This window comes from Nesoenas mayeri (genome assembly GCF_963082525.1).
Source record: "Nesoenas mayeri genome assembly, chromosome: 32".
Classification (NCBI taxonomy): domain Eukaryota; kingdom Metazoa; phylum Chordata; class Aves; order Columbiformes; family Columbidae; genus Nesoenas; species Nesoenas mayeri.
The window spans coordinates 392,440-409,984 of record NC_137570.1 but is presented as its reverse complement, the minus strand read 5'-3'; the positions used below and the strand labels follow the sequence as shown (position 1 = coordinate 409,984).

Genomic DNA, 17,545 nt, shown 5'->3' with positions numbered 1-17,545 from the left:
GAAATTGGGGGTTGAAAATTTGGAGAAGTTGGAAAATTTCATAATTGGGATTTTAAAAGTTTTGAAAAGTTTGAAAGTTTAATAATTGGAATTTAAAAAAAAAATGAAAAGTTTGAGAATTTAAAAATTGGGATTTTAAAAAGTTTGAAAAGTTTGAAAGTTTAATAATTGGAATTTAAAAAACAATGAAAAGTTTGAGAATTTAAAAATTGGGATTTAAAAAGTTTGACAGTTTAAAAAATGTAAAAATTAGAATTTTAAAATTTTGGAAGTTTGAAAATTTAAAAAGTTTGAAAATTTAAAAAGTTTGAAAATTTAAAAAGTTTGAAAATTTAAAAGTTGGAAATTAAAAAAACAAAAAGTTTGAGAATTTAAAAATTGGGATTTAAAGATTTTGAAAAGTTTGAAAATCGGGATTGAAAAAGTTTGAAAGTTTGAAAATTAGAAATTTGGGAATTTAAAATTTTGAAAAGTTTGAAAACTTGAAAATCAGAATTTTAAAATTTTGAAAAGTTTGGAAATTTAAAAATTAGAATTTTAATATTTTGAAAAGTTTGAAAATTTGAGAAGTTTGAAAATTTAAAAATTGAAATTGTAAAATTTTGGAAAAATTGGAAATTTAAAAATTGGAATTCCAAACTTTTCAAAATATTAAAATTCCAATTATTAACTTTCCAAACTTTTCAAATTTAAAAATGTAAGAATTGGAATTTTAAAATTTTGAAAAGTTGGGAAAGTTTGAAAATTTGAGAATTGGGATTTAAAATTTTTGAAAAGTTTGAAAATTTAAAAATTGGGATTTTAAAAGTTTGAAAATTTGAAAAGTTTGAAAATTTAAAAAATGGGATTTAAAAATTTTGAAAGTTTGAAAATGTAAAATTTAGACTTTTTAAAATTTTGAAAAGTTTGAGAATTTAAAAATTTGGGATTTTAAAAGTTTTGAAAAGTTTGAAAATGGAAAATTTGGGATTTAAAAATTTCAAAAAGTTGGAAAACTGGAGATTTAAAAATTAAAATCAGGACAATTTTGAAAATTTAAAAATTGAAATTTAATGGTTTTGAAAATTCGCAAAACTTGGAAAACGAAGAATTTCAAAGTGAAAATTTTAAACATTCTGAAAATGTTGAAAATGTCCAAATTTCAATGGAAAAATTTGGGAAATTTTGGAAACTTTGGACGTTTGAAATTGAAAAATTTTGAAAGTTTTGAAGAAAGTTTAAAATGTAGAAATTTTTGAATTTTTTAACGTTTTTAAAATTCAAAAATTTCAGAAAATGTTGAAAATTTGGAATATTTTTAAAAACCAAAGAAATGGGAACAATAAGAATTTGGGGCACAAACGGGCGATTTGGGCCTAAAAACAGAATTGGGGGGGAAAGGGGCAAATTTGGGGCTAAAAGGTGGAATTTTGGGGCCCAAAATCCATCATTTGGGGCAAAATCCCCAATTTTGGGGCGAAAGAAAAGAATTGGGCCCCGAAAACTCACATTTTGGGGCTAAAAACTCTAATTTTGGGACCTGAACCCCCCAAAATTTGGGGCTGGAAACCCCCGATTATTTTGGGGCCAAAAATCCCTGGTTTGGGGGCAAAAAAAACCCTCGAAATTTGGGGCCGGAAATCCCTAAATTTTGGGGCAGAAAACTCTAATTTTGGGACCTGAAAATTCCCAAATTTGGGACCTGAAAAGTCCCAATTTTGGGGCCGGAAACCCCAATTTTGGGGGCACAAAACTCTAATTTTAGGGGCGAAAAGCCCCGAATTTTGGGGCAGAAACGCTCGATTTTGGGGCAGAAATTGTTCGTTTTGGGACTCGAAGGCGACATTTTGGGGCCAGAAATCGACACATTTGGGACCCAAAACGCCCCAATTTGGGGCCAAAAAACCCAAATTTGGGGTCAGGGACTCCCCCCCCCCCAAAAAAAATTTGGGGCAGTTTCTCCCTTTTCCATCATTTTGTGTCATTTTTTTGTTCATTTTTGTTCATTTTCCCCCATTTATTTTATTTTGTGTTCAATAGAATTATTTAAACTTCCCCAAATTCATCATTTTTAGTTGTTTTTGGGGGGGGAGGGGCACTCATGGGGGGGGGGAGGGGCTTAGTGACGTCATCAACGGGGAGCAGCCAATGGGGACCCACCGATCGCCCAACAGGGAGCCAGCGATGAGCAACAGCCAATGGGGAGCGAGGAGTGGGTGAGGGAGCCAGCAAGCAGCCAATGGGGAGCCAGAGGTGGGTGAAGGAGCCAATGGGGAGCCAGCGATGAGCCAACGGCCAATGGGGAACCAATGGGGGTCTTGGTGGGGACATGGGGAACCAATGGGGAGCAAGAAGGAGGTGAGGGAGCCAATGGGGACCCAGCGATGACCCAATGGGGGTGAAATGGCCAATGGGGAGCCAGTGATGAGCCAACGGCCAATGGGGAACCAATGGGGGTCTTGGTGGGGACACGGGGAACCAATGGGGAGCAAGAGGTGGGTGAGGGAGCCAATGGGGACCCAGCGATGACCCAATGGGGGTGAAATGGCCAATGGGGAGCCAGCGATGAGCCAACGGCCAATGGAGACCCAACGGGGTCTTAATGGGGACACGGAGAACCAATGGGGAGCAAGAGGTGGGTGAGGGAGCCAATGGGGACCCAGCGATGACCCAATGGGGGTGAAACGGCCAATGGGGAGCCAGCGATGAGCCAACGGCCAATGGGGTCTTAATGGGGACACGGGGAACCAATGGGGAGCAAGAGGTGGGTGAGGGAGCCAATGGGGACCCAGCGATGACCCAATGGGGGTGAAATGGCCAATGGGGAGCCAGCGATGAGCCAACGGCCAGTGGGGACCCAATGGGGTCTTGGTGGGGACACGGGGAACCAATGGCGAGCAAGAGGTGGGTGAGGGAGCCAATGGGGACCCAGCGATGACCCAATGGGGGTGAAATGGCCAATGGGAGCCAGCGATGAGCCAACGGCCAATGGGGACCCAATGGGGTCTTGGTGGGGACACGGGGAACCAATGGGGAGCAAGAGGGGGGTGAGGGAGCCAATGGGGACCCAGCGATGACCCAATGGGGGTGAAATGGCCAATGGGGAGCCAGCGATGAGCCAACGGCCAATGGGGACTCAATGGGGTCTTGAGGGGGACATGGTGAACCAATGGGGAGCAAGAGGTGGGTGAAGGAGCCAATGGAGACCCAGCATTGACCCAACAACCAATGGGGACCCAATGATGACCCAATGGGGTCTTGATGGGGTCTTGGGGACCCAATGGGGACCCAATGGGGTCTTGATGGGACATGGGGACCCAACATTGACCCAATGGGGTCTTGGGGACCCAACAATGACCCAATGGGACCCAATGGGGTCTTGATGGGGTCTTGGGGACCCAACATTGACCACAATGGGACCCAATGGGGACCCAACATTGACCCAACGGGGTCTTGAGGACCCAACAATGACCCAACATTGACCCCATGGGACCCAATGATGACCCAATGGGGTCTTGATGGGGTCTTGGGGACCCAATGGGGACCCAGTGGGGTCTTGATGGGACATGGGGACCCAACATTGACCCAATGGCATCTTGGGGACCCAACAATGACCCAATGGGACCCAATGGGGTCTTGGGGACCCAACATTAACCCCAGTGGGACCCAATGGGGACCCAACAATGACCCAGTGGGACCCAATAGGGACCCAACAATGACCCAATGGGGTCTTGATGGGGTCTTGGGGACCCAACAATGACCCAATGGGACCCAATAGGGACCCAACAATGACCCAATGGGGTCTTGATGGGGTCTTGGGGACCCAACATTGACCCCAGTGGGGTCTTGGGGACCCAACAATGACCCAATGGGACCCAATGGGAACCCAACATTGACCCAATGGGGACCCAACAATGACCCAACATTGACCCAATGAGACCCAATGGGGACCCAATGGGGTCTTGATGGGACATGGGGACCCAACATTGACCCAACAGGGTCTTGACAAGGTCTTGGGGACCAATGGGACCCATTGATGACCCAGTGGGGTCTTGGGGACCCATTGATGACCCCACATTGACCCCAATGGGACCCATAGGGACCCATTGATGACTCAACGGCCAATGGGGACCCAATGATGACCCAATGGGGTCTCGGGGACCCATTGATGACCCAACATTGACCCAATGGGAACCCAACATTGACCCAATGGGGACCCAATGATGACCCAATGGGGTCTTGATGGGGTCTTGGGGACCCAATGGGGACCCAACATTGACCCAACGGGACCCAATGGGAACCCAACAGGGTCTTGGGGACCCAACATTGACCCCATGGGACCCAATGATGACCCAATGGGGTCTTGATGGGGTCTTGGGGACCCATTGATGACCCCACATTGACCTCATGGGACCCAATGGGGTCTTGATGGGACATGGGGACCCAACATTGACCCCAATGGGGTCTTGACAAGGTCTTGGGGACCAATGGGACCCATTGATGACCCAATGGGGTCTTAGGGACCCATTGATGACCCCACATTGACCCCAATGACCCCATGTTGACCCCAATGACCCCACATTGACCCCAATGGGACCCATAAGGACCCATTGATGACCCAATGGGGTCTTAGGGACCCATTGATGACCCCACATTGACCCCAATGGGACCCATTGATGACCCCACATTGACCCCATTGACCCCAATGACCCCACATTGACCCCAATAGGACCCATAGGGACCCATTGATGACCCCACATTGACCCCAATGACCCCATTGGTGACCCCAATGACCCCAATGACCCCACATTGACCCCAATGACCCCACATTGACCCCAATGGCCCCAAATTGACCCCAATGGGACCCATAGGGACCCATTGATGACCCCACAATGACCCCAATGACCCTACATTGACCCCATGACCCCACATTGACCCCAATGGGACCCATAGGGACCCATTGATGACCCCACATTGACCCCAATGACCCTACATTGACCCCATGACCCCACATTGACCCCAATGGGACCCATAGGGACCCATTGATGACCCCACATTGACCCCATGACCCCACATTGACCCCAATGGGACCCATAGGGACCCATTGATGACCCCACATTGACCCCAATGACCCTACATTGACCCCATGACCCCACATTGACCCCAATGGGACCCATAGGGACCCATTGATGACCCCACATTGACCCCATGACCCCACATTGACCCCAATGACCCCAATAGGACCCATAGGGACCCATTGATGACCCCACAATGACCCCAATGACCCCCCATTTGATCTCAGCCCCTCCCCCACCCCCCCCAGCCCATTTTCAACCATTTTAATTAAACCCTTAATTAATTAACGCCCGTTTTGAAGCCACGCCCCCTTGCGACGCGCCCGAACGCCTGGGTCCACCCGGAAGTGTGTGTGTGGGGGGTAATTAAGGGTCTAATTAACGACCTGGGCGGGCGGGGGGGGGCCGGGAGGGGTTAATTAGTCGGTTCGTTAATTACTCACGCGTTAATTGGCGCGTCCAGGCCGCGTCGCCATGGAAACGGCGGGCGGGCCGGAAGAGGCCGCGGCGCCGCGCGCGGGGGATGCCGGGAGGTACCGCCCCTGAAAGGGGGGGGGGGGTGTGAGCGCGGCGCTGATTGGTCGCGGTGAGGGGGCAGCGAGGCGGCGGTTGGCTGCGCGGCGGGGAGGGCGGGGCGTGCGGCGGTCACGTGGGGGCAGGGGGTATTAAAGGGGCCGCGGGGGGCGCGGGGCCGCAGAGCGATGGGCGGAGGGGGGAGCGTGTTGCTCTTCGTGCCCAACATCATCGGTAACGGGGGGATACTGGGGATACTGGGGGGACTGGGGTGTACTGGGTTATACTGGGGGGGCTGGGGATACTGGGGGGGGATTTGGGGTGACTGGGATGGGCTGGGAGGGGCTGGGAAGCGATGGGGGGGAGTGGGGATACTGGGTTGTACTAGGGATACTGGGAGGGACTGGGGGGGCTGGGATATACTGGGGGGGCTGGGATGGACTGGGAGGGACTGGGGGGGAGTGGGGGGGATTGGGGATACTGGGTTATACTGGGGATACTGGGTTATACTGGTTATACTGGGATGTACTGGGGATACTGGGGGGGCTGGGGGGACACTGAGATATACTGGGAGGGACTGGGAAGGGATTCGGGGGGACTGGGAGGGGGTGGGGGGGACTGGGGGGGAGTGGGAATGACTGGGGGATACTGGGATGTACTGGGATATACTGGGATATACTGGGGATACTGGGATGTACTGGGATGTACTGGGGATACTGGGTTATGCTGGGATATACTGGGATATACTGGGGATACTGGGATGTACTGGGGGGACTGGGATAAACTGGGGGACACTGGGATGTATTGGGAGGGACTGGGGAGGGATTTGGGGTGACTGGGATGGACTGGGATATACTGGGTTATACTGGGAGATACTGAGGTGTACTGGGGGTCTGGGATATACTGGGAGGCACTGGGGAGGGGTTTGGGGTGACTGGGAGGGACTGGGAAGGGCTGGGATGTACTGGGATGTACTGGGATGTACTGGGGATACTGGGTTATACTGGGATGTACTGGGATGTACTGGGGATACTGGGGGGGCTGGGGGGACTGGGATATACTGGGGGGACACTGGGATGTATTGGGAGGGACTGGGAAGGGATTTGGGGTGAATGGGAGGGACTGGGGGGGAGTGGGAAGGGATGGGGGGGAGTGGGTTATACTGGGTTATAATGGGAGGGTGGGGGGACTGGGTTATACTGGGATGTACTGGGATGTACTGGGGATACTGGGGGGACTGGGTTATACTGGGTTATACTGGGATGTACTGGGGTGTACTGGGGGGACTGGGGGGACTGGGTTATACTGGGATGTACGGGGTTATACTGGGTTATACTGGGTTATACTGGGTTATACTGGGGATAACGTGCTGCTGTTCCTGCCCAATGTCATTGGTATGGGGATACTGGGGATACTGGGGTGTACTGGGGTGTGCTGGGGGGGCTGGGGGGACTGGGATAAACTGGGGGGACACTGGGATACATTGGGAGGCACTGGGGAGGGATTTGGGGTGACTGGGAGGGACTGGGGGGGAGTGGGGGTGACTGGGTTATACTGGGTCATACTGGGTTATACTGGGGAGAACGTGCTGCTGTTCCTGCCCAGTGTCATCGGTAATGGGCCCGTTGTACTGGGGTAAACTGGGTTATACTGGGATATACTGGGTTATACTGGGGAGAACGTGCTGCTGTTCCTGCCCAACATCATCGGTAACGGGGGTTATACTGGGATATACTGGTTATACTGGGGTGGACTGGGGGGGCTGGGGTGGACTGGGGTGGAATGGGATGAACTGGGGATACTGGGATGTATTGGGAGGGACTGGGGAGGGATTTGGGGTGACTGGGAGGGACTGGGGGGGACTGGGAAGGGATGGGATGGACTGGGTTATACTGGGATGGACTGGGTTATGCTGGGTTATACTGGGGATACTGGGGGGGCTGGGATATACTGGGGGGACACTGGGATATACTGGGAGGGACTGGGGAGGGATTTGGGGGGACTGGGAGGGACTGGGGGGGAGTGGGAAGGGATGGGGGGGAGTGGGTTATACTGGGTTATACTGGGATGGACTGGGGAGGCTGGGATGTATTGGGGATACTGGGAGGGACTGGGATATACTGGGGTGTACTGGGGACACTGGGATATACTGGGAGGCACTGGGGAGGGATTTGAGGTGACTGGGATGGACTGGGATGGACTGGGAAGGGATGGGGGGGAGTGGGATCTACTGGGTTATACTGAGTTATACTGGGGATACTGGGGGAGGTGGAGGGGACTGGGTTATACTGGGATGGACTGGATTATACTGGGGATACTGGGTGGACTGGGATAAACTGGGGGGACACTGCGGGGACTGGGTTATACTGGGGATACTGGGGGGACTGGGATAAACTGGGGGACACTGGGATATATTGGGAGGCACTGGGAAGGGATTTGGGGTGACTGGGAGGGACTGGGGGGGAGTGGGAAGGGATGGGGGGGGCTGGGTGTGACTGGGATGTGCTGGGTTATACTGGGGATACTGGGGGGGACTGGGTTATACTGGGATGTACTGGGGATACTGGTTATACTGGGATATACTGGGATATACTGGGGAGAACGTGCTGCTGTTCGTGCCCAACCTCATCGGTACGGGATGTACTGGGATATACTGGGATATACTGGGGATACTGGGGATACTGGGGTGGACTGGGGACACTGGGATATATTGGGAGGGACTGGGGGGGGCTGGGAAGGGATGGGGGGACTGGGATGTACTGGGGATACTGGGATGTACTGGGGGGGTTGGGGATACTGGGGGGACACTGGGATATACTGGGAGGCACTGGGAAGGGATTTGGGGGGACTGGGGGGGGCTGGGAGGGACTTGGGGGGAGTGGGAGTGACTGGGGGATACTGGGATGTACTCAGATATACTGGTTATACTGGGTTATACTGGGATGTACTGGGATGTACTGGGGATAATGGGAGGGACTGGGGATACTGGGGGGGCTGGGGGGACACTGGGATATATTGGGAGGCACTGGGAAGGGATTTGGGGGGACTGGGATGGACTGGGAGGGGCTGAGAAGGGATGGGGGAGAGTGGGTTATACTGGGGATACTGGGATGTACTGGGAGGGACTGGGGAGGGATTTGGGGTGACTGGGAGGGACTGGGATATACTGGGATATACTGGGTTATACTGGGTTATACTGGGGATACTGGGGAGGTGGGGGGGAGTGGGATGTACTGGGTCATACTGGGTCATACTGGGGATACTGGGGAGAACGTGCTGCTGTTCGTGCCCAATGTCATCAGTGCGGAACTGGTTATACTGGGTTATACTGGGATGTACTGGTTATACTGGGTTATACTGGAGAGAACGCGCTGCTGTTCGTGCCCAACATCATCAGTACTGGGGATACTGGGATGTACTGGGGATACTGGGGAGGCTGGGGGTGTTGGGGGTGACTGGGATATACTGGGTTATACTGGGTTATACTGGGATGTACTGGGGGGAACGTGCTGCTGTTCATGCCCAACATCATCAGTACGGAACTGGGGGTACTGGGATGTACTGGGGATACTGGGATGGACTGGGGGGGCTGGGGGGACACTGGGATATACTGGGGGGACACTGGGATATACTGGGAGGGACTGGGGAGGGATTTGGGGTGACTAGGATGGACTAGGGGGGAGTGGGGGGGACTGGGAGGGACTGGGGGGGAGTGGGATATACTGGGTTATACTGGGGATACTGGGGTTTATACTGGAAATGCCTCCAGGGGTGGGTTTGGGGGTTCCCATGCACAGGGGGTGACCCCCAGGACCCTTGGGGAGCTAAAACGACCCATACTGGTCCATACTGGTCCATACTGGTTTATACTGGTTTGTACTGGAAATGCCTCTGGGAGGGGGTCTGGGGGTTCCCACGCGCAGGGGGGGTCCCAGGTGAGCCCCAGGACCCTTGGGGAGCTGAAACGACCCATACAAGTCCATACTGGTCCATACTGGTTTATACTGGTTTATACTGGAAATGCCTCCAGGGGCATGTTTGGGGGTTCCCATGCGCAGGGGGGGTCCCAGGTGAGCCCCAGGACCCTTGGGGAGCTGAAACGACCCATACTGGTCCATACTGGTCCATACTGGTTTATACTGGTTTATACTGGAAATGCCTCCAGGGGCATGTTTGGGGGTTCCCACGCGCAGGGGGGGTCCCAGGTGAGCCCCAGGACCCTTGGGGAGCTGAAATGACCGATACTGGTTTATACTGGTTTATACTGGTCCATACTGGTTTGTACTGGAAATGCCTCCAGGGGCATGTTTGGGGGTTCCCACGCGCAGGGGGGGTCCGGGGGGTCCCCGCTGACCCCCCACCCCCCCTCCCCCCCCAGGTTACGCCCGGGTGGCGCTGGCGGCCGCCGCCTTCTGGCTGATGCCCACGCGCCCCGGCCCCGCGGCCGCGCTCTACGGGGCCAGCGCCGCCCTGGACGCCGTGGACGGCGCCGTGGCACGCAGGCTCAACCAGGGTGGGCGGGGCTTGGGGGTGGGCGGGGCTTGGGGGGTGGGTGGGGCTTGAGGGGGCGGGGCTAAGGGGGGTGGAGCTGAGGGGGTGGGGGAGTGGTAACTGTGATGTATGGGGGTGGGAAGGGGACATGGGGGGGTGGGGCTTGGGGGTGGGCGGGGCTTGGGGTGGGCGGGGCTTGAGGTGGGTGGGGCTGGGGGGCGGGGCTAAGGGGGGTGGAGCTGAGGGGTGGGGGAGTGGTAACTGTGACGTATAGGGGTGGGAAGGGGGCGTGGTTTATGTGGGAGGGGCGGGGCCTAGAGGGGGCGGAGCTGCGGGGAGGGGGGAGGGGGTGTATGGGGTGGGAGGGGCTGTAGGGAGGTGGGAGGGGGCGTGGTTTAGGTGGGGTGGGCGGGGCCTAGAGGGGGCAGAGCTAATGGGGGGAAGGTGGGTGTATGGGGTGGGAGGGGGCGGGGTTTAGGCAGAGGGGGCGTGGCTTGGAGGGGTGTGGCCTGAGGGGGCGGGGACTCAGGGGGGTCTCTGGAGGGTCCCCCAGGACCCTTGGGGAGGTGAGATGACCCATGCTAGTCCATACTGGTCCATACTGGTCTATACTGGTTTATACTGGTCTATACTGGGAATACCATTATGGGGGTTTTTTGGGGCAGGGGGGTCTCTGGGGGGTCCCCCAAGACTCTTGGGGAGGTGAAATGACCCATACTGGTCCATACTGGTCCATACTGGTCCATACTGGTCCATACTGGTCTATACTGGTTTATACTGGTTTAACACCCATAGGGGGTGTTTGTTGGGGGGGTGGTTCGGGGGGTCACCCGGGGGTCCCCCCCCCCTCCCCTCCCCCCCCAGGGACCCGTTTTGGCGCCATGCTGGACATGCTGACGGACCGGCTGAGCTCCATGTGCCTATTGGTCAACCTGGCGCTGCTCTACCCGGCAACCGCCGCCCTGTTCCAGCTCAGCATGGCGCTGGACGTGGCCAGCCATTGGCTGCACGTGCACTGGTGGGCGGGGCTAAGGGGGGGTGGGGCGGGGCCTGAGAGAGGGGGGCGGGGCTGAAGGGGGTGGGAGTAAAAGGGGTGGAGATAAAGAGGGGGTAAAGGGGGAGGGGATAAAAGGGGTGGAGCTAAAGGGGGTAAAGGGGCGGAGCTAAAAGGGGAGGGGATAAGGGGGCGGAGCTAAAGAGGGCGGAGCTAAAGGGGCTGGGGATAAAGGGGAGGAGCTAAAGGGAATAAAGGGGGAGGGGATAAAAGGGGTGGAGCTAAAGGGGTGGGAATAAAAGGGGTGGAGCTAAAGGGGGTGGGGATGAAGGGGCGGAGCTGGGGGTAAAAGGGGTGGAGCTAAAGGGGGTAGGGCTAAAGGGGGAGGGAATAAAGAGGGTGGAGATAAATGGGGCGGAGCTAAAGGGGTGGGAATAAAAGGGGTGGAGCTAAAGGGGGTGGGGGTGAAGGGGCGGGGCTGGGGGTAAAAGGGGCGGAGCTAAAGAGGGTGGGGTGAAAGGGGTGGGGTGAAAGGGGGTGGAGCTAAAGGGGGTGGAGCTAAAGGGGGTGGGGATGAAGGGGCAGAGCTGGGGAAGGGGCGGAGCTAAAGGGGCCAGGGCTAAAGGGGAGGAGCTAAAGGGAGGGTAAAGGGGGTGGGGATAAGGAGGCAGAGCTAAAGGGGCGGGGATAAAAGGGGGTAAAGGGGGCGGAGCTAAAGGGACAAGCATGAAGGGGGTGGGGATTGAGGGGGTGGAGCTAAAGGGGGCGGGGATAAAAGGGGCAGAGCTAAAGGGGGTGAGGATGAAGGGGCGGAGCTGGGGGTAAAAGGGGTGGAGCTAAAGGGGGTGGGGCTAAAGGGGAGGAGCTAAAGAGGGTAAAGGGGAGGAGCTAAAGGGGCGGGGATAAAGGGGGTGGAGCTAAAGGGAGTGGGGATGAAGGGGTGGAGCTAAAGAGGGTGGAGCTAAAAGGGGTGGGGCTAAAGGGGGAGGGGATAAAGAGGGTGGGGTGAAAGGGGCGGAGCTAAAGGGGGTGGAGCTAAAGGAGGTGGGGATGAAGGGGCGGAGCTGGGGGTAAAAGGGGTGGAGCTAAAGGGGGTGGGGTGAAGGGGCGGAGCTAAAGAGGGCGGAGCTAAAGGGGCTGGGGATAAAGGGGGTGGAGCTAAAGGGGGTGGGGAAGAGGGGGCGGAGCTTGGGGTAAAAGGGGTGGAGCTAAAGGGGGTGGGGATGAAGGGGCGGAGCTGGGGGTAAAAGGGGTGGAGCTAAAGGGGGTGAGGATGAAGGGGCGGAGCTGGGGATAAAGGGGGTGAGGATAAGGGGGCGGAGCTAAAGGGGCGGGGATAAAAGGGGTGGAGCTAAAGGGGGTGGGGAAGAGGGGGCGGAGCTTGGGGTAAAAGGGGTGGAGCTAAAGGGGGTGGGGATGAAGGGGCGGAGCTGGGGTAAAGGGGGTGGGGCTAAAGGGGAGGAGCTAAAGGGGTAAAGGGGGCGGATCTAAAGGGACAAGCATGAAGGGGGTGGGGATTGAGGGGGTGGAGCTAAAGGGGGCGGGGATAAAAGGGGCGGAGCTACAGGGAGTGGGAATAAAAGGGGTGGGGCTGGGGGTAAAAGGGGTGGAGCTAAAGGGACTGGGGCTAAAGGGGAGGAGCTAAAGGGGGTAAAGGGGAGGAGCTAAAGGGGCAAGCATGAAGGGGGCGGGGATAAAGGGGGTGGAGCTAAAGGGAGTGGGGATGAAGGGGTGGAGCTACAGGGGGTGGGGATGAAGGGGTGGAACTAAAGAGGGCGGGGCTAAAAGGGGTGGGGTGAAAGGGGGTGGAGCTAAAGGGGGTGGAGCTAAAGGAGGTGGGGATGAAGGGGCGGGGCTGGGAGTAAAAGGGGTGGAGCTAAAGGGGGTGAGTGAAGGGGCGGAGCTAAAGAGGGCGGGGCTAAAAGGGGTGGGGTGAAAGGGGGCGGAGCTAAAGGAGGGAAGGGGCAGAGCTAGAGTGTGTTTGGAAAAGGGGGGCGGAGCTAAAGGGGGTGGTACAAAGGGGGCGGGATAAAGGGGGCGGAGCTCGGAGCTGACCCCGCCCCCTTCCCCTCCCCCAGCACCACCCTGGAGGGCGGAGCCTCCCACAAGGACGTGGGGGGGGAGGGGCACCCGCTGCTGCGCCTCTACTACACACACAAGGTGGGGGCGGGGCCAAGGGGGCGGGGCCATAGGGAGGGGGAGGGGCCTTGGGGGGGAGGGGTAATAGGGAGGGGTGATGGGGGGGCAGGGCTTGGGGGGCGGGGCCAATGGGGGGGAGGGACAAATGGGGGTATCAGAGTGTGGGGGTGGGGCCAGGGGACTTGGTCGGGGGGGTGGGGGCGGGGTCTGTGATTTGGGGGCGGGGTCTGTGATTTGGGGGCGGGGTCAGGGCGTTGGGTGGGGTGGGGGTGTGGCCATGGATTTGGGGGCGGGGTCATGGATTTGGGGGTGGGGTCATAGTGGCGGGTGGGGGGCGGGATCATGGCTTTGGGGGCGTGGCCATGGGGTTGGGTGGGGGCGTGGCCGTGGGGTTAAAGGGCGGGGTCATGGATTTGGGGGTGTGATCAGGGCGTTGGGTTGGGTGGGGCGTGGGGTCATGGATTTGGGGGGCGGGGTCATGGATTTGGGGGCGGGGTCATGGATTTGGGGGCGGGGTCATGGATTTGGGGGCGGGGTCATGGATTTGGGGGGCATGGCCATGGGGTTATGGGCCTGTCCATGAGGTTGGGGCGGAGTCTTGGATTTGGGGGCGTGGTCATGGGATTGGGGGCGTGGCTATGGGGTTGGGTGGGGTCATGGATTTGGGGATGGGATCAGGGCTTTGGGGGGGCGTGGCCATGGGGTTGGGGGTGGGGTCATGGATTTGGGGGCGTGGCCATGGCGGTGGGTGGGGGCGTGGCCATGGGGTGGGGGCGTGGCCATGGATTTGGGGGGCAGGGTCATGGATTTGGGGGTGTGGCCATGGGGTTCAGGGCGTGGCCATGGGGTTGGGGGCGTGGCCATGGGGTTCAGGGCATGGCCATGGGGTTGGGGGCGTGGCCATGGGCTTGGGGGCGTGGCCATGGGGTTCAGGGCATAGCCATGGGGTTGGGGGCGTGGCCATGGGCTTGGGAGCGTGGCCATGGGGTTCGGGGCATGGCCATGGGGTTGGGGGCGTGGCCATGGGCTTAGGGGCGTGGCCATGGGGTTGGGGCGGGGTCATGGATTTGTGGCGGGGTCAGGGCATTGGGTTGGGTGGGGGGTGTGGCCATGGATTTGGGCGGCGTCTTGGCTTTGGGGGCGTGGCCATGGCATTGGGGGCAGGATCATGGCGTTGGGGGCGTGGCCATGGGATTGGGGCGGAGTCTTGGCTTTGGGGGCGTGGCCATGGGCTTGGGGTGATGTCAAGGGGTTGGGGGCGTGGCCAAGGCGTTGGGGGCGTGGCCATGGGCTTGGGGTGATGTCAGGGGCTGTGGTCATGATTTGGGGGCGGGGTCTGTGACTCAGGGGCGGGGGCGGGGCCTGTGACTCAGGGGCGGGGTCTATGACTCGGGGGCGGGGGCCGGCGCAGGGGGCGGGGCCGAGGAGGGGGCGGGGTCTGTAAGGCGGGGCTGGGGAGGGGGCGGGGTCTGTGACTCAGAGGTGGAGCCAGGGAGGGGGCGGGGCCGTCGGAGGGGGCGGGGCCGGGGGAGGAGGCGGGGTCTGTGACTCGGGGGCGGGATCCGGGCTGGAGGGGGCGGGGTCTGTGACTCTGGAGTGGGGTCTGGGCTGGCGGGGGCGTGGCTGGGGAGGGGGCGTGGCCGGGGAGGGGGCGTGGCCGGGGAGGGGGCGTGGCCGGGCAGGTGGTGTCGCCGGGGAGGGGGCGTGTCCGGGCTGGAGGGGGCGTGCCCACGGTGGCCCCGCCCCCAGGCGCTGCTGTTCACGGTTTGCGCCGGGAACGAAGCGTTTTACTGCGGCCTCTACCTGCTCAACTTCGCAGACGGGCCCCGCGGTCAGTGCTGGTTGTACTGGTTAGACTGGTTAGACTGGTCAGACTGGTCTGAGACTGCCGAGAGACCAGTTGGAGACTGGGGACACTGGTTATACTGGTTAGACTGGGGAGAGACCAGTTAGAGACTGGGGACACTGGTTATACTGGTTAGACTGGGGAGAGACCAGTTAGAGACTGGGGAGGCTGGGAGGACTGGGGGGAACTGGTTTATACTGGAGGGACTGGGATGAACTGGGATGGACTGGGGAGGTCACTGGGATGAACTGGGATGAACTGGGGGGGTCACTGGGATGAACTGGGGAGGTCATTGGGATGAACTGGGATGAACTGGGATGGACTGGGGGGGTCACTGGGATGAACTGGGGAGGTCATTGGGATGAACTGGGATGAACTGGGATGGACTTGGGGGGGATCACTGGGATGGACTGGGGGGTCAGTGGGATGAACTGGGATGGACTGGGGGTCACTGGGATGAACTGGGATGGACTGGGGGGGTCACTGTGATGGACTGGGAGGTCACTGGGATGAACTGGGATGAACTGGGATGAACTGGGATGAACTGAGGGGGGTCACTGGGATGGACTGGGGGGTCACTGGGATAGACTGGGATGGACTGGGGGGGGTCACTGGGATGAACTGGGGGATACTGGGGGGGGTCACTGGGATGAACTGGGGGGGGTCACTGGGATGAACTGGGTGGGTCACTGGGATGGACTGGTATGAACTGGGATGGACTGGGGGGGTCACTGGGATGAACTGGGATGAACTGGGGGTGTCACTGGGATGGACTGGGATGGAATGGGGGGGTCACTGGGATGAACTGGGGGATACTGGGGGGGTCACTGGGATGAACTGGGTGGGTCACTGGGATGGACTAGTATGAACTGGGATGGACTGGGGGGGTCACTGGGATGAACTGGGATGAACTGGGGGTGTCACTGGGATGGACTGGGATGGAATGGGGGGGTCACTGGGATGAACTGGGGGATACTGGGGGGGTCACTGGGATGAACTGGGTGGGTCACTGGGATGGACTGGTATGAACTGGGATGGACTGGGGGGGTCACTGGGATGAACTGGGATGAACTGGGGGTGTCACTGGGATGGACTGGGATGGAATGGGGGGGTCACTGGGATGAACTGGGATGGACTAGGGGGGTCATGGGGATGAACTGGGATGGACTGGGGGGGTCACTGGGATGGACTGGGGGGGTCACTGGGATGAACTGGGATGAACTAGGGAGGTCACTGGGATGAACTGGTCCATACTGGTCTGTACTGGGGGGGTCACTGGGATGAACTGGGATGGACTGGGGGTCACTGGGATGAACTGAACTGGTCCATACTGGTCCATACTGGTGTGAACTGGTCTATACTGGTCCATACTGGTCTATACTGTTGTGAACTGGTCTATACTGGTCTATACTGGTCCAAACTGGTCCATACTGGTCCCCAGTGCTCCCGGGCGCCCCGGGGCTGTTCCGCCTCCTCGTGTGGGTCACGACCCCATTGGCCGCCCTCAAGTTCCTGCTGAACCTGCTGCAGCTGGGCGGAGCCGCCGCGCGATTGGCCGCCCTGGACGCCGCCGCCCGCCGATTGGACGAGCCGCCCAGACCCAAAACCCACTGAATCCGCCCCAAAAACCCCCAAAAGTGTCCCCAAAACAGCCCAGAAATGGAGCGACCGCCCACCCCATCGAGATGTTTCTCCACCATTGACTCGTTAAGTCCTTGGCCAATCAATTTGGGGTTAATTAGGGGGTAATTAAGAGTGGGGAGGGGTCACCTGACCTTCTAGACCCCATAACTACCAACCCCATTGAGACCCAATGACCATCAACCCCATTGAGATGTTTCTCCACCATTAATTCATTAAGATCTTGATCAATCAAAAGGTTAATTAATAAGGGGTTAATTAAGAGTGGGGAGGGGTCACCTGACCTTCTAGACCCCATAACTACCAACCCCATTGAGACCCAATGACCATCAACCCCATTGAGACCCAATGACCATCAACCCCATTGAGATGTTTCTCCACCATTAATTCATTAAGATCTTGATCAATCAAAAGGTTAATTAATTATGGACTAATTAAGAGTGGGGAGGGGTCACCTGATCTTCTAGACCCCATAACTACCAACCCCATTGAGACCCAAGAATCATCAACCCCATTGAGACCCAATGACCATCAACCCCATTGAGATGCCACCACCAACCCTACGTAGACACAACTTCACCATTGACTTGTTAAGCCCTTGGCCAGTCAATGGGGGGTTAATTAGGGGCTAATTAAGACTGGGGGAGGAGTCACCTGACCTTCTAGACCCCATAACTACCAACCCAACCCATAAAGATTCAATGACCATCAACCCATTGAGATCCAAGAACCATCAACCCCATTGCGACCCAACAACTCATTGAGATGTTTCCTCACCATTGACTCATTAAGCCCTTGGCCAATCAAGAGGTCAATTAATTATGGACTAATTAAGAGTGGGGAGGAGTCACCTGACCTTCTAGACCC

General features: G+C 56.7%; 2 protein-coding genes across 3 annotated transcripts in view; both read left to right on the top strand.

The window, feature by feature from the left end:
• Positions 1-9,987, top strand: part of LOC308051157 (uncharacterized protein) — a gene marked incomplete at its 3' end in the record, with an annotated part of 29,654 nt that extends 19,667 nt beyond the window's left edge. The window contains exon 14 of the mRNA XM_080361488.1: positions 9,946-9,987. Within this exon, the coding sequence (XP_080217614.1) occupies positions 9,946-9,987 (42 nt within the window). The remainder of the gene's footprint in view (positions 1-9,945) is intronic.
• Positions 5,761-17,267, top strand: CDIPT (CDP-diacylglycerol--inositol 3-phosphatidyltransferase). Of its 2 annotated transcripts, none has more exons than XM_080361472.1 (6): positions 5,761-5,801; positions 9,946-10,080; positions 10,923-11,076; positions 13,131-13,212; positions 14,941-15,022; positions 16,479-17,267. In XM_080361472.1, the coding sequence occupies exons 2-6, from the start codon at positions 9,987-9,989 to the stop codon at positions 16,649-16,651; spliced, it is 585 nt and encodes a 194-aa protein (XP_080217598.1). In that variant the 5' UTR covers positions 5,761-5,801; positions 9,946-9,986; the 3' UTR covers positions 16,652-17,267. The 2 variants fall into 2 exon arrangements, with proteins under 2 accessions (XP_080217598.1, XP_080217599.1); XM_080361473.1 differs by lacking the exon at positions 5,761-5,801 and adding an exon at positions 8,946-8,963.
• Positions 17,268-17,545: the final 278 nt, after the last annotated feature.